General features: G+C 51.2%; 1 protein-coding gene across 2 annotated transcripts in view; it reads right to left on the bottom strand.

Moving 5' to 3' along the window:
* The window catches only part of Tmem132c (transmembrane protein 132C), a 270,662-nt gene extending 257,970 nt beyond the window's left edge, over positions 1 to 12,692 (bottom strand). For both annotated transcript variants that reach the window (XM_078039373.1, XM_078039374.1), the window contains exon 1: positions 12,376 to 12,692. In XM_078039373.1, coding sequence (XP_077895499.1) covers positions 12,376 to 12,460 — 85 coding nt within the window. In that variant the 5' untranslated portion in view covers positions 12,461 to 12,692. The remainder of the gene's footprint in view (positions 1 to 12,375) is intronic.
* Positions 12,693 to 20,243: the final 7,551 nt, after the last annotated feature.

Genomic DNA, 20,243 nt, shown 5'->3' with positions numbered 1-20,243 from the left:
CCTCCCCACCAAGAGGAAGCGAGCTGCTCCCTGGACGGGGACAGGCAAGCCTGGAAGATCTTCTACCCAGAAAGTAGGGCACTGCTTAAAGATTAACGAGGACATGTCCAAATCACATAGAAGCTGTCATGCAATGGCTCCCAGTGGCCAAATTTGGGATATTTCAAGCACCAAAATAAACAATAATGGCAATGAAACACAACCCAGAGAGAGCCGTGCAAGTCCAGGAGCCCATCCTGCCGCAGACTCGCAAGTGAAGTCTGAAAAAACTCACTAGGAAGAGGACACTCACGTTGTCTCTAAGCATATTTTCACAAAAATAATGCATTAAGATTCCAAAGGGAACGAGAGCACCTCGCAGCAGGAAACCTGGCAGTCACCTCCTTCATCAAGTGATCAAAGAGAACCTCCTCAGTGTGGTGACACATTAAATTCTGTGCACCCTGTTAAGATGCAGACGGGATGGAGTGCCACAGCTGGGTTTCCTGCCTTTGCTCTCCAGGCTACAATGGACACACCCAAATGGACAGAGGCCTGTGAAAGAACTAGCCTGGGCCTCCAACAGGGTCCAGGTCCCAAATGACCAGCCTGGGCCTCCAGCAAGGTCAAGGTCCTTGAATGAGCATCCTGCATCTCACAATGCCATGGTCCAGCATGACCAGCCTGGGTCTCCAACAGCATCAAGGTCCCAAATGACCAGCCTGGGCCTCCAATAGGGTCAAGGTCCCAAATGACCAGCCTGGGTCTCCAAAACTGTCAAGATCCCAAATGATCAGCCTGGGTCTCCAACAGGGTCAAGGTTACAGAGTGACAAGCCTGGGTTTCCAACAGGGTCCAGGTCCCAAAGTTGTCCAGGACAAAAATTCGAGGCCCTTTTTCTTGAAACCACAAATAGTCAACTGTCACCCATGGTGTGCAGGAGATGTTTATCTGCATTGAGTCACTCTGAGGAGGAAAGAGAACCCAGTGCAATGATTCAAGTCCCTCTATTGATGGGATGGCTTATGGAGAAAATAAAACACCATGATGTATATCCAAGGACATGAAGGAGGGGACAGCACCGTCATCAGAAGACGGAAGAGGGACACAGTGTTGCTGTCCCTTGTGAGAGCTGGAAACTTGCACAGGAGTCCCCAGTTGGAGACACACAACAGAGGCAAACAGGCAGAGAACAAGTGTCCAGCTCTCTCTTCTCCTGTCCCGGCCCCCCACTGGCCTCCACCAAGGGGAATCCAGGGGGCACAGGAACCAGCAGGTGGGGACCAGCTTGCCAGGAGCAAGCAGGACAAAGGATGCGGTGGTGTCCAGAGGGGAGGGGTGCAGATGGACCCTGCTCAGGGGCCCTTTTCAGTCTCCACGGGGCAGTTTTCCAGCCTAGGTACAGATCCAAAGGCTGAGGGTCAGTGGGAAGAGCCCCTGTCTGCCTAGTGGAGCAGGAGTTCAAGGGGCTACGGCCCCAGGGAGGCCACGCCTGGTTCTCTCCTCCCTGCTGGGACCAGCCCCACTGGACCAGCCCCATGTGGACTTCATGTCTCTGCCCTGGTGACACGGTCCCACCTCTTGCCTCTTTCTGGATTTGCCTCCACTGGGTTGACAGGCGAGTGATAAACACCGTTTGACACTCCTGGTCCAGGCAAGTAGGACACCAGCTCCAGTGGACACCCTCCCCACGCAGCCTTGCTGCGCACACTAGCTCAGGCGCATCTCTGAGGAGCAGAGATGCTGCCTGTCCCAGTGGCCCCTCTGTCCCCTGCCTTGCTCACGCTCTTCAACATGGAGACGCGGGAATGGTCAGCATCTCGGGCAGAGCCCCATAGGACATCACCCAGTGACCCTCTGCACCTCACACACAGCCCAGGGGAGACTCAGAGCACACTGTCTTATACTGACCAGGTCAAGCAGTTCCAATGTGGGCATGTGAACCAGGCAAAGCTGGTACAGGAGTCTCCCCTTTCCTGGGATGATGGGAAAGGGCATTTGGCCCTCAAGACTGTGAACCTGGAGCCCTGACACCAGGCATCACCACATGGGACCTAAAAATGAAGCCAGGCCAAGTGAATGCTGGAAACAAGTCCAAGGTCCTGATCAAGCCCTGCCTGCAGCCTCACTGAGTCCCTCTTCATTATCCCCAACAGTCCTTGGACCTCTTAGGCACCCAGGGTCTATGATCTCAGCAACTCTTACATTCACTATTAGGAGGTCCTACTCATGGGTGTCTTCTACTAATTACGTGGAGTTCAGTCTTTCCTGTGGCTGGTATTGGGGACCCATGATTCCCAAGAATGAACCCTCCTGCATTTCAGAGAGGGACAGAGGAAAGAGTGACCCCACAGAAACCGAGTCAGCAACGTGAAGATGTCTCCTCTGGCCGGTGCAGTCAGCCAGGCTGACAGAACCCGAGCGTCACTGGGCAGCCATGAGTGCTCCTGCTCCAGGTCCAAGAGGGACAGTGCTCTAGAGGAGGGGCAGAGGGCAGCAAGGCCAAACCAAGTGGGGGCTCCACCCCCCCCCACTGTTGAGCTGTCAGGACTTGAGCTCAGGAAGAGAGAGGACGCTGGAAGCAGTTGGAGCTTCGCACATGCTGGACCGGCTGGTGAGCAAAACAGACAGGCACAGAGGGGCCCAGCAGGCAGGACCTTGGCTCTCGGAGCTTTGCTCTCTGAAGGGGAGTCAGTGAAAGGGTGAATGGATCTGGGGTCTATGCGGGGGGTGGAGGTGCAGAGCAGAGGCACTCGAGGGTGGGCACGGCCTAGAGTAGGGTCCAGAGAAGCTGGATGCACCCCCTGGCTGTGTGCAGCTTGCCCATGGTGCCACAGAGGCCCTAAGGGGACCACTGAAGGCCAAGAGGAGAAAGTGGAGCAAGGTACAATGAGGTCAGGGGGCCTGGGTGGTCAGACAACAGGCAGCACTGGCACTTCACTCACGGCTCTGTGCCCTCCACATTCGTACCCTCGAGAAGGTCCAGCAGAGGACATCGTGAGCTGAGCACCTGAATGGGAAGTCGGTCAGGGGCCCCGAAGCCAGCCTACAGCTGCACTCTGCAGAGGGGGCGGGTAGTTCTGGTCTCCACCTTAGCTTTCAGAACAAAGTGAGGGCCAGCTCTGCCCATCAGCAGAGGCTAGTAAAAGCACCAGCAGGAATGCCGGGCAGGAGTGTGCCTGCTGGAGAACCGGAGGCCTCCTGCCTCTGACTGAGCTCGTAGGGCCTCTACTAGCAGGGTCCTCCCCAGGAACAGACCAATATGAGGAGGAGGCTGGTCAGTCCTCACTGCAGGGGAGTGGCCGGCTGGAGGACAGGTGTCCCTTCCTGCCTCTGGGGAAGCTCAGTCCTTTTGTCTGATCCAGGGGACAAGGCCCAGCCACAGTATGGGGGACAGGCCACCACCGGGGCAGCAACTGGCCAGAGGAATGGCAGAGCCTTGCTGGGAAGGGTATCTGGTGGACAGGACATGAGAGCAATCAATGGAGCCACTTCTGTGGCCGTAGAAGAACCCCACCCACATGGAGACGTCCCAGGATCACGTTCCCTCGCAGTCGGGCGGCTGGGGAGCTGTGGGCCTCTGTGTGCAGCCCGGGCAGGGGGAAGGCCTGGAGCCCAGCGCAGCCTGCAGTGAAGGCTCAGAGGGGCCTGAGGAGAGAGGACTGCTGCAGGGCCTGGGCCACAGTCACCATGGAGGGGAGATTGAGGGCCAGCGCAGGAACCCAGGGCAAAGCGGGCAGAGAGCAGGCGAGGCCCTCCTGGATGTGAGCTGCTGGGAGGACGCAGCGCCAAGGTGGAGATGCAGGAGAAGGGAGCTGGCTCCCCTGGGCCTGTGAGAAGCGGCCGAGCAGCACCTCTGGCTCCCTGGGCTGTGCTCCTTTATTGGGGGATCTGGTCTCGCTGGTCCTGCCTCTGTTGCCTTCTGTCCACGGCGCCCATTTATCCCTGGACATCAGTGTCCTTTGTATCCTCTGCCCCCGTGGCTGGGCTAGAGATGACCTCACCCACAGGTTTCCAGGATTGGTGTGTCCAAGATCTGGCCAAGCAGATAGTCTCGTTGCCTGTGGTCACAGTTGGGCCACTATGGAGTGCCAGGAGATTCAACTGTGCAACTTCTACATTCATTTGGGATGTTGTTTTCTTTTGGTTGTATATGCTGCATGGAAAGAATGTAAGATTGGGGCCAGCTGCTGGTGATACTGATGAAGACCTCAAAATGAAGCCAGAACAGAGGGCAGAGAAGCTGAGAGAGGAGAGGAACATCATCCAGTGACATTGCATGATTCCTGGATCCAACTATGCCTGATGCCCACATGGATGTCTCAGTTACGCCATGCTAAAACATTTTGTTTTTCATTTTGGCTTTGATATGGTTCGCTTAAAGTAGGTTCTTTTGACATTTTCAACTAAAGGACTCAGGACTAAAAGACTAAATTTGGTGCACCTTCCAAAAACATTTCTATCAGGCAAGGAGGGGGAAAGCTGTCCCCAGTGCCTCAAACACAACCTCACTGTTTCCAGTGGAAACAAATCCCCATTGGCAGTGCTGATCCAGTTTACAGGGGTGAGACTTCCGGGTTTTGTTTCTTTGTTACACTGTGAGGTTTTTTGTTTTTGCTATTTTGTTTGCTTGTTCTTGAAATCATCACTAAGCAGCAACTTCATGATAAAACCAGAAGCTGTTAGCTTTGTGTATGTGTGTGTGCACGTGCGCATGTCTTGAAGGGGGTAAAGCGTCCTTAAAGTCCCTTTATTTTGCAAATGCAAGAATCCCTGGTGCCTCAAACATTTGCTAGTGATTCTCCATGTGCCCAAGTGGGTGGGGTAACATCCACATTTCTACAGCGTCTGGGATGGTGAGGGAGCAGCAGGAAACAAACCACAGTGAATCCACAGCGACCAGCTGAGCAAGAAAGATGCAAGACAGATGCAGAACTGGATAAAGAGAGCTACCCTGAGAGACTCAGAGCTGCCCTGATGTTGGGGTGGCTCTGGGAGCCCAGGGGAGGGGTGCTGGGGACATTGTCCAGAGCACCGCCCCGAGGCCAGGCCCAGCAGTGCCCGCTGCTGCAGCAGAAGAGACTCCCGGGCTCTGTGTGGGCCTGCACTGACCGCCTTGCACCAACCCAGCGTCCGCTGTTCTGGCCTCGCCCAGAGCGCTGTTCAGTTAGTTGGTGACATCGGTTAGCTGTAAACATCTGCGGCTTCACTGTGTTGATGGTGTGCTCTTCTTCCCCTGCCGAGTCCTACTGTGTACACTGGTTGGAAAGGGCCCTGGCACATCCTCTCTGAACCTGTGGATGCATCTTACTGAGACAGCAGGTCCTGGCAGGTGTCATTAAGTTGGGATCTCAAAAGGACCATCTGGAAGAGAGGGGGCCTCACATCCAATGACAGGTGTCCTTTTAAGACAGAGGGGAGGGACATGTGGAGAAGACTGGCTGGGGAGATGCAGCCAGATGCCAAAGGCCCCTGGAGCCCCGGAGCTGGAGGAGGCAGTGCGGATCCCCCTGGGAGACACATGGCTTGCCGAGTCTGGAGCCGGGGCCTTGCTGTTGCATGAAGCTGCCTTGTTGTGGTCCCTGCCAGGCGCCACAGCCCTGGAAGACCCACACACTGCACCAGGAGCGTGAGCTCACCCGCTCACTGTGAGCTGCCTCACCTGACCGAAGGGCACCTGGGGCTCAGCAGAGCTGCCCCCCACCACAGTCCCCACTGTCCAGCAGGCCTGGGGCAGCGGGAAGGGTGTCCTGGGCTTTGCCTTCAGCGACCACCCGGCCTCTTAGGTAAGAGCACTTTTCCTCTTTCCTCGGATAGGAAATGCGGGGGGACTGTCCATCAGGCTGCCCCTTCTAGACAGAGGAGGACCTATGCAACCTGGTCACACCCCTGACTGTACCTTAGAAGCACTCGCAGATCTTTAAAAGGATCAAAAGTGATCCATCCTCCCCTCACCTACTCCGTGCTCTGCTACCAAGATCCCCCCTCAACCACGTTGGGGCAGGTCTGAGGATTGGTGTTTTGTTTTGTTTTAATTCTCCAGATGCTTCCAAGGTTCAGCAAGGTTGTGAGCTTCCTTCTCTCTGGAATCTACAAACTGAGCATAAAAGTGAATAAAATGACTGAAGCCCCATATCCAGTCAGGGTGCCCTGCAGAAGGCAGGCATCAGCGACCCCCAGCAGGCAGGCTCTCCTCTCAGGAAACCTGGCCCTCCAGCCTGCAGTGTGATGGTGAGCTCCCCATCCCTGAGGACTTCCTTCCTAGGTGGCCCTCCAACGTTTCGGCTGCTAACAACCAAAGACCTCTGACCAACTCACTCAGGAACCGGCAGAACAGAGGCTCAAAATGAAGTCTCTGCTTCTCAGACACAGACTGTGATCCCCCCACCCCAATTGTTCATGAGCAAACCCTCACCCCACTGCTGAGTGCACAAAGTTTGCTGAGAAAGAAAGAAGTGTTTTACAGAGAGAAGAGAGGATCTTCTACACAGAACCTTCAGGCAGCTCTAGGGAGCAAGCCACCTGCAAGTGTGATGGTCGGAACACACCTATACAAAGATCATTAATTAAAGAACGTGTGCATACTGCAGAAGAGGAGAAATCACCCCATCGGAGAGTAGCTGGAACTCATTGTCTCAGAGACTTTGCTAACTCCCCTGATGGCTGGAGTGGACATCACCTGTCTTCTCTCCTTGAAAGCAGCAACTTCTCAATCCCTAGGGTACATAAACGAGAGAACTCACTATGCAGGTAGGAGAGAGAGAATAAAATCCTGCAGAGAAAATGATTCCAAGGATATCAGAAGTGCCCTCTCAGAAACAAGTGCAAGCCAAGTAACTGTGATTTTCATTTTTTTATAATTATGCACAAATAATCTCTAATTGACAATTCTTGTAGCTGCACCTATGGTATAAGAGGGTGTGTGCTTGAAAAAGAATCACATGAACAGGAAAAAGCCCTGGGAATATACGCTTTCAAGGTTCCTGTATATAACATAACTCAAATATAAGCTTTGATTAATTAAATATGCACTTTTTAAACCTTAGGGCAATGACTAAAACTTAAAAAGAACTCTAAGTAATGAGCCAATCGTGGAGATAAAATGGAATCACAAAAACACCTAATCCAAAATCAGGCAGAAGAAGGAGGGGCAAAAAATACAGAACAGATGGGACATGAAGAAACCCATGAACAAAATGTTGGCTCTTAATGTAAATCTATGGGTAATCACATTAAATATAAATGGTCTAAACACAATGATTAAAAGACAAAGACTGTCAGACTGAAGGAACAAGTGAATGAGTTTCGGTTGGGACTGTGTGCTCTCTGCAAAGGTCGATGCCAAACAAAAAAATGGAACATGAACGCTACTCGAAAGAAAGCTGAGGTGGCCACATTAATATCTGAAATGGACTTCAGAGCAAGCAATATGTCCAAGAATAAAGAGAGGCATTACGTTATACTAATGGATGTGATTCAACCAAAGGACATAATAATGCAGAGGGTACAGTGCTTCGAAATAATCAAAGCAAAAGTTGGCAGAATAAAATTTAAATAAACAAAGCCACAACTCAGAGATATGAGCATTCTCAGGAACTAAGAGAACAAACATATCAATTGGAATATATAGAATCCTTTTGACCTTGAGTTAGGCAAACACTGCTTAGATGGGACACCAAAAACACAATCATTAAGAGAAAAGATCAATCAACTAGCTTCATTAAAATTTAAAATCTATGCTCCTCCAAAGATGCTATGGGAGAAAATGTCTGTAAAACAAAACCTGATAAAGAGCTTGCAGCCATAATATACAAAGTACCCTCAAAGGTCAATAATAAGAAAATAAACAACCAATAAAATAAGGGCAGAATGTTTGAAAAACACATTTCACCAATAATAAGAAGAACAATTAAACACAAATAAGAATATTCACCACTGTCAGGAATGAAGTTAAAAATCTCAACAAAATACCCACTGCCCATCTAACCAAAATCAAACAAAACAAAATGATAATATCAAGTGCTGATGAAGATACAAAACAGCTGTGTCATTTATCCACAGCCTAGAAAGAATGAAAAACCTTCAAACAACATTTTAAAATGAGTTTGCAGTGGAATCACTAAACTGCCTAGAAATTCCAAGAGAAATGAAAACACATTGATGTTAAAAACATGTTTGTGAATGTTCACAGCACGTTTACTGCACCATCCCTTTTTTGGCTTGAAGGAAAAGGCCAAAATCCAGGGGCAATTCAGATGGGGGGGTTGCTGGAGGCTGGAATGGAGGAGGGAGGTGACTACTCAGGGGCAGAGGAGCTTCCGAAGCTGATGGAAAAGTGTTATACCTCCATTGTGCCACATTTACACTCTGTACAATGCACAACAAAGGTATATTTTTCAAAACTCACTTGAAAGGATGAATTTCACTCTATGCAGTCACACCTTAATAAACCCAGCTTTTAAACAAAGTAGATGGTTGTAAAAATGTCTGTCAATCAGCCATTCCTTTATTCCATTAATTCAGTAATACTCCCCTTTACTCCAATTAATACAGCAAGGACTCATTTTTATTAACCTTGCTCTTCAGGCCTGCAGATGTGTGCAACATCTAATACCCAGATGCTTTCTTTTCCACTTAAGCTGTTGCCGGCGCTAACTAGAGAGTTTAGGCTCTTCCCTGCCTGACTCTGGTCACCCTGGTGATCAAGTGTACAGTGGGTCATGAGGACCAGGCAGGTGAGTGGGGGAAAAGAAGTGTGCATAAGCACCTCCAGAGAGGGACATACCTGCTCACATGGGTGCAAAGGAGCCACATGGGAACTTGTGCCTGGTGATAGCAGGGTACATGCACTTTCAAGGGAAGCTGGAATTGATTATTGTTTTTTTCAGGATCAATAAGATCATTTATGTGACCACCTTGGCAGAAGCCAAAAGAGTATCTGATAGATTTTTGCATGCAACTTCTAGTGAACTAAGAATGCAATCTTTTCTATTGATACATAAAATTGCAAGTACTTATGGAGCGCAACAAGATGCCTTGATGGATGTATATATGGTGGAAATCCTGATTTGTATATGTGACTTCCCCTGTTTTCAAATGTCGGGAGCCTATTTTGGTATTTGCAAATATTATGTGGGCAAAATGGAATTTGTCTGCAGGCTGTGGGACCTGGGAGCACTAGTCAAGGATGCGGATTAGAGGAGAGATCTGGCACCCACCAGAGCCTGATGGTTAATCAGAATGGCTTCCAAGAAGACAAAATAAGCTCCAGGAAGCTGGAACACCACAGGAGTTCCACCATGAGGGATGGGAAGGGATTGAAGGGTGAAAACGTGAGCCTCCATGCTCCATGTCCTGCGCACACATCAAGCGTGGGCAGGGCAAGGTGAGCTCGTTCCCTGGTGCCAGTGGGACCCTGAACAAGCTGAGGAGGACCTCCCACCCCAGTGACCTCCTTGTCCTTCTCACACCTGCAACAGGTCCAAAATCCCTTTTCAGAAACCCCCAATTCCCAAAGTGCTGATGAAGCAAGGGTCTGGCTGGCAGTGGGTGTTTAATTCCCTGGGTGGCCAATTCCGAAGTGCAGCTCAGCTCTGGGGGGTCTTCGCCCTGCTCTGTGACAGAGACTCGTGTTTCCTGCAGCTTACCCATGGGCAACACAGAAAGGCACCACTGCGAGCCAAGCACGGGAAGGAATCTGCTAGGAATGTGCAGCCTGGGTCTCTATTCTGTATCTTGCCATTCAAAGACTTCCATAATCCTAGCTCTTGAAATATTTTTAGTCCCTGGATTTCAGAAAACAGACTGTGGTCCTGTATAACCTTGACAGTGCCTCACAGGTGACCAACCACCTTCACAAGCTTCTGAGTACCCCCAGGTCACCTACCCTTCCACCTGCTTTTTAGGGCCCCAGGTATCAAACCCCTCAGCTCAAAAATACTTTGCCTCAACTCGCTCGTCTTAAATCTTAAGAAGAGATTCCCTTCCTTCCATACTGTCCTAATTATGGAAACTTCTAAGAACCACTACGTATTCTCTGAGCCCTGACAAACTGCAAAGCTTCTCAATCCACAGTTGAAAATAAACATATAGTTGGTATTAAACAAACATTGACCAGTGGGTCTCAAGGATTCCAGAAATCAGCAAGTAGATCCTCACAAAGAAAGACTTAGAGTGTGGTTGATGTTGTTGTTGTTGTTGTTGTTGTTATGATAGCACAAATTTAAAGAAGGCTCATTTGCTTTTACGGAGCAAGTGTGGAGGAATCAGAAGCAAGGATGGATGGAACGGCTGCTTTTGATCAGGAGAAATGAGCTGCAAAAACATTTCGCAGAAGATGAACTGCACACCCTCGCAGACCTCAAACCATGCACACACACACTGTGAAAACTACAGCGAGGACAGAGAAGCCCATCAACCACATCAAGGCAGAACCAGGTGGCTTTGCTATAGGGTGGACTTCCCTGGCTTCTGATGTTCATCACCCCACCCCCATCCACTGCTGGTCCTGGCTCTGTATGCCCACTAAATAGCTGCTCCTAACCCTCTATGTGCATGTTGGTAGCAATCACTACTCCAAAACAAAAGTGAGATCCTGTAGAGGATACAGATACACACACACACACACACACACACACACACACACACACACACCAAGAGTGCAGGCTTTGAATAGGAAAAGCCCACAACTTGTTTTAAAAACACAACTGAAGTTCTCACCTGATTCAGACCTCTCAAGGACATAGGGAAGAAAAGGGAAAGAGGGCTCTGCTCTGGCTCAACCCAGCCAGACAGAGCCCTTCAGGAAGCACCTTCTGTGCATTAGGTCCTTTGATCCCAAAGACCCCGGTGAGAAATGCAGAGAAGGGCATTTCCAATGACCACTTTACATTTGGGGAAACTGAGTCCTAGAAACACAGGGACCTCGAGCTAATAACAGAATTCAGGGCAGGCTTCTGGGTGTTGGCTCTTGCAAATAAAACAAAAAAGTCCCCCCCCCCAACACACACACACACACACACACACACACACACCCTCCAAGTGCACCACTGCATTCACCTGGGGCAGTCTGGAAAAAGGAACCACATATAAAACTCAAAGGCACCCAGTTGGCGGGTCTGGGAAATTGTTCCCTCCAGGAAAGCAGCTTCCTCTGGAATTTCAGATAGTGCAGTGAGTAATGACTTTTGAAAAGCAAACCCTGCTTTTTAACATCAATTGGCAAGTTGTCTCTACCAATGCATTTCCAGCCTGGAGAGTTCTGTTCTGCCATGGGGTAGATTTGAGGTTGCACTTCTTCCCAGCCCCAGAGCCAGCGCCTGGGGCCCCGCCCCACGCCACTGAGCGAAGCCGCAGGACACACTTGTGCGTGCACACTACCGCAGCTAACCAAATGGACCCCAGACCCTCACAGAGCGCGGGCGGCAGGAAGTCCACCGAATCCTCTCCCCACTCCCGCACCCCGGGACCCTTCAGCTGCTGTGGGCACAGTCGCTGTCCCTGCAGGGCCAGCTGCTCCTGCAGCTAGGCTCCGGACCATCTCTCACCGCCCTGCCAGACCATGGTCCCCACATGCATATAATAATATGGTCGTGATTACAGCAACTGCTACCTTTTGTGAACCCTTCCTCAGCCCTTCCTTGGTTCACTTGCACAAATCTCAATGACCTGTGGCAGTCATCATCCCTATCGCCCCAAGGAGGAGGGGACAGAGGTGAAAGCCCTCCAGGGAGAGAGCTACTGGGGAGCCAGCCCCCAGTGAGAAGTGCACTCATCCCCATGCGCGCTCCCAAGCCATACCAGGCCTAATTTGGGGTGCCTGGAGAGAGTCCCAGGTTTCTGCCAAGCTGGTGTCTGGGTGAGCAGGGCTATTCGTACTCGTCCTTTGGTGAGCCACCATGGGTTCTAGGGACCCAGCGTTTGCGGAGAGGGGTTGCAGAGAGGGACTGGATCCCCAGTACCCCTGTCTGACTTGGGGATGCAAGGCTGGGAGGAAGGGGCTCAAAGGACTGGGCTCCCCTCTCAAGCAACCCGGCTCAACAATGTATCTGCTGTAGCTGGAGGCTGGTCCCCGCGGAACTCAGGAATGAGGGACTCGCTGAAAGTGCCCCCTCGTCACGCCCCCTCCTCACCCCGGAGGCAGCACTGGGTCTGGGGTGGTCTAGAGTACTGGGTTTGGAGCTTCTGCACCTATCTTGTCCCAGCCCTGGCGCCCAATTGGATCCACCCTTCTAGGGAAGGGGCTGCTAGGCACTCCGTGGAGGGCTCCTGATGGGACCGGCGCCCTTGTCAATGTCCCCACTGCACCCCAATGTTTAGGCTCCCCTCGTCCGGCCTTCACCGGGGCCCTGTGGAACTTCGACATAACCGATGCGGTCGACTCCCGCCTCGCCTTACCTTTGCCCAGCAGCGCGCTCAACACCAGGCTCAGCGCCCCGCACAGCGGCGCCGCCGGCCGGGGGGCCGCGCCCTCGGAGCGCATCCTGCTCTCGGCCGCTCACGCCGCCCGCTGCCAGCCCGGGGCGCAGCGCCCGCCCGCGGCCCCCGCCGGCTGCTCCATGCCCGGGGCCACCCCGGCAGCCGTGGCGTCCTTTCGGCTGCTTCTCGGCGTCCACGCCGCGGCGCTCCGGCTTCCGCGGCTGCTGGCACTCAGGCCGGGACAACTTTTCCCCAGCAGCCGCCGCAGCCGCCGCCGCCGCTGCCCGGCGGGCCCGCCCCCCGGTCCCGCCCACCTCCGCCCCCGCCACCCCGCCACCCCGCCCAGGCCCCGCCCACCAGGCCCCACCCCCACCCTGCCCGCGACCCGTGATGAATGGAGGGGGCGGGGGGCGGGAACCAGAAGCGCGCTTGCGGGTGGGGAGGACCCTGGAGGCGGGGAAAGCGAGAGGAGACCCCGAGGGCAGGGGGCGACGCGAGCACCGCGAAACACCGTGTTCGCAGCCTTTTGCCTTCGTGCAGTGTCCTGCCCAGGCACCCTGCACGCAGGATGGAGCTGGACCCTCTGGTCGGCGCCTCCTGTGCTCACTGCGGGGCTCGATGGTAGTCACACCCCAACGTCAACTTCAAGCTATTCCCCGCTTTAGCTCTGAGATCTGGAGCCATCTGGATTTAAAAGTCACATGCGGATGCCGAGGAGGATCTCCCAGACGCATTATTTAGTGGGGAAAGCAACGTTCAGGGCAGGAACTCTGATGGACACAGATGCGCTTAGGTGTAGCATGGTGCGTGGAGAACACAAGGCACCAGCAGTTTCAGGAAGGAGACTGGACGAAGGGTCGAAAGAAAGACTCATATTTCACTGCATATCCTTTCATGCCGTAGGGTTCGCACGTCGCGCCGCATGTGTTTTTTATTAACTGTTGGAGGGGGGGAACAAAACAAAACCCAGCTCGCCGCTGCCACACACGCGTGCCCCAGGCTTGTCCTGAAAGAGTAGTTTCTCTGCGGATACGGATCTGGAAGAGCTGTCCTCGCCACCGCTTCCTGACCTGTTCTCCGTCCTCTCAGGTTTTTCCAGTGCTCCCCTCTCGCGCGTCGCGGGACCCTGGAGCAGTCTCTGCCGCCTTAGGACCCTGGGCTTCCCCCTCCACTAGGGTGCAAGCAACAAGAGGGCGGGACCATGGCTCTCTCTGGTGTCGGGGGGGGGGGGGGGGGGGCGAAAGGCGATGGGTACTGAGACTGGAAACCTGGCCCAGTCCTGCACCAGCTACAGCACCCCGTCCTGGTGGTCCCCACCTGCTCTGGGCTCCTGGCTCTCACCCTAGGTGAGCTCAGACCAACCTCAGAAGGAAGGACGACTGGGTTATGTTTCACCCGCCCTCGAGGAAAGAATTTTGAAATGAAAGAAGTCCTTGATTGATAAAGGAGAAAGGTCCCTCAACTCAGCTTCAAGGGAATATGAGTCTCACACAGGAGAAATCGAGGATGGAGCCAGGTCTTTGGAGCACACCTAGTTCTGGAGCCTCTCCCTTCTGGGGGCGGGGTTGGAGGGGGGGCGGTGGAGATTCTATGTCCCAGGCTGCAGCATATGATGATTCATTGTTTCTCTTTTAGCTTGGGGAGCCAGCCACGCCCAAAAGGTGGGTTCTCATAGGCCTGGTGGGTAGGGACTTAATTTTTTAAGTGGATTATGCTGGTAATTGCCCAAATCAGTGCCCAGCTAGTGGGGAGCAGTCGTGGAGTAGACATAGGGTCCTAAAATGGAAGGCACATTTTCTTCTTCCTCTTCTTCTTTTTAAGCCTGGAAGTCACTGGAGAATAAATATTTTTCATTTAAATGTTCCTAGCCTCCCGCCATCAGGGAGAAATACAACATCTCCCATTATTTCTAACGGAGGGATTGGAATCTGTTTCATCCTCTCTCTCTCCTATCCCATAATAGGAACAAAAACTAAAAGCCCTGGATTGGGGCCTCCCCTCCCCTGCTCTCCCTTGCAGACCAACATCTGCCCCTCCCCTGCACTGGCACTTTCCTTTTGGCACAGAACATTGCTCTTCTTGTGCAAAGCCAGATGTGGTCCCTGGATTAAGGACTCCACCCTGCAAATAAACAAAACAAGAGGAAATTGAACCCACCACAACACAATACATAGCCACTCAAAATGAAGGGGAAATTAAAAGAAAAAAAAGGGGAAGATGACCTTCAATCTGGTAAGCCCACCTGACTGTGTGGCCATTCTGCTTTGTAACAAAGCCCTGCACACTGGGCCAAGACCTCCCAGCATCCCAGAGGTTGTCTTTCTCATCCCTGCAGAAGTAGACCTAGGAAACAGGGAACTCCCCCTCTGCAAGTCTAACTGTGGGACCTCATTTAATTTGTCTTCTAAAAATCAATCAAACAAAATACAGATCCAGCAAATCTGAGGGATGACGTGGTCATTTATCTTGGTTAGGTAAAACCACAGGAATGGAGGTGCGAACCTAGAGGTTCATGAGCTAATAGAGTTTCCTGTGTTTATTTTTTTTAAGTCGTGTATTATTTAACCTCAAAATCATTAATTCCTTAACTTAAATTACTTCCAGATGCTTTTCTGAATTTCATAAGGAACATCAGAGACCACTAATCTCCTCAAAGGCTATTGCAAAGCTCCCCGCGGGCTGTGGGCACATGGAGACAATTAGCATGATTTATAGGAGAGGAGAGTTATTGGAAAAAGGAAACCTGTTGCTTCCACATGTGTTGGGGTCCTTCCTAAGTCAAAGAGGCAATTTAAGCACAAACTAAAAAAAAAATTTTTTTTTTTTTTTAGTTTGTGCTTAAATTCCAAATTGCTAATATTGCATAAAATGAAAGACAGAACTTGCTAATTTGGCTCAGGAATTCCTTACACATAATAAGACCTATACATAATAAATTACTGAACACATGGAAATGAGGGCTATATGTTGGCCTCATAAAACAGCGACAGTCATCCTACAAATTCAACAGCAAGGTCTGACTCTGCTGCTTCCTACTAAAGGTAAAAGCAAAGAATGGAACACAAAAGGAAGTTCTAAGTCTGGCACCGTGGGCTGGCGTTGCTCTGGACACTGTCTCATTTCTCCTGGTAGCAGCTCTAGTGGGGAACATTAGTTTTGCCCTTTGACAGTTCATTCATTCATTCAACAAGCATTTGTCATTTTCTTACCCATTTATCAGCCCAGATTCCAGCTTGAACAAAAACACAGGCCCTGCATTTATAGATCCTGCATTCTGATCGAGGAGATAGACTTTCAAGAAATGTATAAGTCAATTCATCCCCAAAGACAATGATGTGTGTTCTGAATAATGTGGATCAGGCTAAGGGGAGAGTATATTTGTGGTGCACCTTTAGGGATTGCAGGTAAAGGGAGGGTGAGCTTCTCACACTGAGAACCAGAGGGGCAAAGGCTTGGGGCTAGGGGCTGGAGGGCCTTGCTCTCCTCCCAGAAGGTCTGCTAAGGTTGCTTGAAGCATATCGCCTGTAGCAGGAGGCAGAGGAAGCCCAGAGGCCAAGGAAGTGCTCCTGAGGGCATCCAGGAGTCCTGGGGCTTGGACCTGGGTAGAGAGCAGAGTGGTGAAGGATGCAGGAACTGCAGGGCTTGCTGATGGTCAGCGGGCTCCTGGGACAGGAAATAGAGGACTGAACCATGCGTCTCTGAGGGTTCCCTTCATGGGCGGGGGAAGGCTGGGGTGGTAAGCAGCCTCGGGGAGCATGGGTACAGTTCAGGAAACCAAGGTGGTTTTATTGGTGGAACACAGCATCAACAGCATCTAAATTCAGCCCTCAGAAACGGCACAACCAGGTCATGGCCACCATCCCAACCCAGCACCCAACTGGGTTTTGCATGATGTGAACTGTAGTAATGTCTTTTCTCTCTTTGAGCAGACCCCAGGACCTTGGTCTGGCTGGGGAGGGGAGTGCAATACAGGACATACCCCTCTTCCCCCTGCACTGCACACAGTAGGTGTTCCAATGTTCGCACCATCCAAGAATAGAAACCAGTGAGGGACTGTTTGTGGGGACTGTCACTGTCCACTCTTATTCCTTTACTTGCACACTCTTCTATTTCATGTGGGCTGGGTGGAAAACAAAGTCTGACCTGCTTCATTCTGTATCCCCAGCCCCTTATCCAATGAATAAATGCCACCAATCCTACATTATTAACCCATTTGCTAATGAGGAATCTGAGATTTATGCATTCCGTCTTTTGTTCATTTTGTCTAATAGTGATGGTGAGGATGCCAGTAACAATTAGCATTTATTAGGTACTTGCTAATTAAGAAGTAATTCTGTTAACCATCTCTGAACACGTGTTCTTCTATCCAGTTTTCAGACAAGAAAACTGATGTCAAAGGGGGTGAAGTGACACATTCAAGATCACCCAGAGAGGAAGGGCTAGAGCTGGGATTCCACCCAGGCTACTGGCCTCAAAGTCTATATTGATAATCATTCACTAGCCTCACTGTGTTCCTGTATGTGCTCAGTGTATCTGGTTCCTACACTAGATGTCTCAGTAACTTATTTAGACTTCATTTTTGTAATAGCTGCTTAATGTTTCAGAAAGGTCCCCAGCCCCTCATGCTGCTCTGGTACCCCTCCCTAAACTCAGCCTGTGTAGAATTTAATCTTCCCTGAAAGGACATGGGCACAGCTACCCAAGGACAGATATAGAATATCAGTGACTGGCCTGTGAGAACAAATTTAGGACAATGTTCAAATGCCCACAGTTGGCCCTTATCCCATTCCCCATGCAATACTGATGAATGCCCAACTCCTCTCATTGTTATGGTTAAGACCCACAAAATAGATTTCATTCTTCCATTAGGGTTCAAGGTTGGCAAAGGGCACCTTCCTATGCCTTGCGACTCACAGTGCCTTAACTGTATTTGCTGCATCAGCACCATCATCGCCACCACCATTGTCCTATCACCACCATCATCATAGTCACACCATCACCACCAACACCACCAACACCATCATAATCGCAATAACCAAAGCCACTATCATTGTCATATCATCACCATGATCATAGTCACACCACCATCCTCTCCACCAACACCACTGCCACCATTGTCATAATCTCACCATCATCATCTCCCCCAGCTTCACCGTCATCAATACCATCACCATGATGGGCCTGGGTAGGGAACAGAGGAGTGCTCTGCCCATCGCCCTCATCATCACCATCATTGTCATCATCAGCAGCAACAGTAGCGCCATCACTACCAACACCACCCCTCCTCCTTCTCCTCCTCACCACCACCATCTCACACTTGCAAAACCCTACCCTGTGACAGACACCGTTTAGAAGACGTGGCCAGGTGATGACTCATTTCACCCTCACCACAATCCTGTGGCACTACTGCTGTCATTAAGCCCATTTAAGATCATATAATTGATTCAGAATTTAGCTCAGTGGCCCAAGGTCACAGAGCTGGAAATCGGCAGAGCTGGGGTTCATGCTCACGTACTCTGGCTGCACAATCCTCAGATCTTATGGTGTGCACCCACTCCCTAGGGAGCTTGCTAAAACACTGATTCTGACTCATAGATGGGGTGGGGCCCTTGAGCACTTTGCTGCTGTGGTCAGTGATCATTCCTGGAGTAATGGCCCCCTAACCCATTGCCCTGTTCTGCAACTTATACATCATCATATTCTCCAAACTACCATTATCTGAACATCTTACCCAAGGCCATTCCCTGCTTATCAGGAGGAAGCAGTTGTGAGCACTCAGGGTTTGCTCCATCCTTCCAGAACACGAACAGGGTGTTTCATGCAGATAGTTAACACTGGCTATTTAAGATGTGCCTCTCAGTGAACCCCATATTTGGAGAGGGTGGGCGGTGGCTGGCCTTAGTCAAGGTGGTGGCTCCTTTGTCACCTGGGTTCTTGAGTGGGTCAATGAGCACACGTTTTAAGCCAATGGGATTTCAGACTTGCTTGTTACTGTACCACGGTGTAACCCATCCTCACAGAAATGCCCAACCATCTACATTTATTGCTCCTTATAAAATACCCTGCATCCAGATAAACAAGGCTGGATAAATGCTCTGTGATCCCTTTGAAGAAGTGGTGTCTGACCACAGGCTTCTGGGGAGTGAGATCCACAGTGAAGACACAGGAGAGCTAAGAGAAATGGATCTCTGTGGCAGACAAGACAGATAGCCACAAGGCAGTGTCTAAATGGGAGTAGGAACAGTTACTCCCAGTTGGTCCTCATGACCATCAGCCCAAAAAATTGGCCTTCTGAGACCAACTCCCACATCTTCGTCTTGAGCTACAGGAGGTTCAACCATCCTACAGAGCTGGCCTTCTCCACCCCAAGCCTTTAGTTTCATTTTTTCTTAATATTACAGTCATTGCTCATAAAGACCTAAATTTTGAATATTTAATAGGAAATAATTCAATTCAAACTCACCTACCACTAAGACACAACATAGCACTGTTACAAAGTAATTTGTCCATGTTGCTCTGGCCAACCGTGACCAGCATCCAAAACCACTGAAGTCACTTAGGATTCATCAGAGATCCAGCCAGTTCCCAGAGGAGGGGACACTTGCAGCTTACTCAGGACTAGCTGTGGTCAACCGCCTTTATCAGAAGCCAGGTGACTATAGGAGCTTCACTGTCATGCCCGCATTGCTTTTAACTCTCCTCAAAACTCTTCCATAGTCTGTTAAAACATATTGAGCTTCAAATGGAAACTCCTACACACCTTGTTCTTCCGATGCCTGGAGCCAAGGTCTGCAATTTTCGTGAGAAGCCAGCCCCAGCTGACAGGTGCCGACGGTTCTGCAGCGCCCCCTGGTGGTCACGCCTGGCATTTGCTGCTGGTACAGAAAATTCGCGGATTTCTGGGGGTAAGTGGTGGCAGGCAGATCAAAGAGGGTCACTGAGCTGGGCAGACACTCACATGCCTTCCAGGGGCAGCACTGGCTGTGGCTGGACCTTCTACCTCTGACAAGTCAGGGGTGGATAGTCAGGGCAGCACCTCCTTGATGTGGTTTCAGAGGATGATGACTCCTACATAGAGCTGGGAGACCCACATTTGATCTTTTGGGGGGCTCCAGAGAGCAAAGCAGACCTGCTGGCACTAGGAGCAAGGGGAAGCACTAGGAAGGGGGATTTTGCGCTGGCCCTGACAGAAGGCATGAATCATGCACTGTTCAGGTCACCGCTAGGATTGTCAGGGAACTCAGGGGTACTGATTCTATTCTGTCAGGGCTCCCTGGGGAAGGGAAACCATCAGGAACAGGGGATTTGGGTTAGGAACAGGACACCTATGTAATCCAGGGAGACACAGGAGAAATAAGACCAGGAGGGGGCAGTGGAGGATAAGAAATCCCCTGGCAGCTTCCGAGAAGCACTCACAGGTGACTGACTAGGGACTGCAGAGCCTGGCAGATATCAGGGGACCAGGGTGGAGAGCCTGTTGGAGATTCTGGGGACAAGCTGCCCAGCCGTAGGAGGAGGGCAAGGAGAGAGGAGCTGGCGGGGGACATTGGAAGGAGTTCAGACTCTGGAGGGGCCAAGAAAAGGCCTCTGAGATTGGTCTTCACACAGGTGACAAAAGAAACAAAAGAGAAGGCTCTTGGGAGAGATGCTGAAGGCAGCAGGCCTGGGGAAGAGGGAAGAGGCATAGAGAATGTCTCCAGTCCCTGTGGCTCTTCTCCTAAGAGTCGGCCACCGTCATGGCAGCGTGGGCCCACTAGCTGTCCTGAGAAGCCCACTCCTCCTGGCTTGAAGAGCTAGAGGGCAGAGCTCAGAGCTGTGGAATGGGGGGCGGCGGGGATTCGAGCCAA

This window comes from Ictidomys tridecemlineatus, chromosome 2, assembly GCF_052094955.1.
Source record: "Ictidomys tridecemlineatus isolate mIctTri1 chromosome 2, mIctTri1.hap1, whole genome shotgun sequence".
Lineage (NCBI taxonomy): Eukaryota > Metazoa > Chordata > Mammalia > Rodentia > Sciuridae > Ictidomys > Ictidomys tridecemlineatus.
This window is presented reverse-complemented; position numbering and strand designations above follow the sequence as displayed.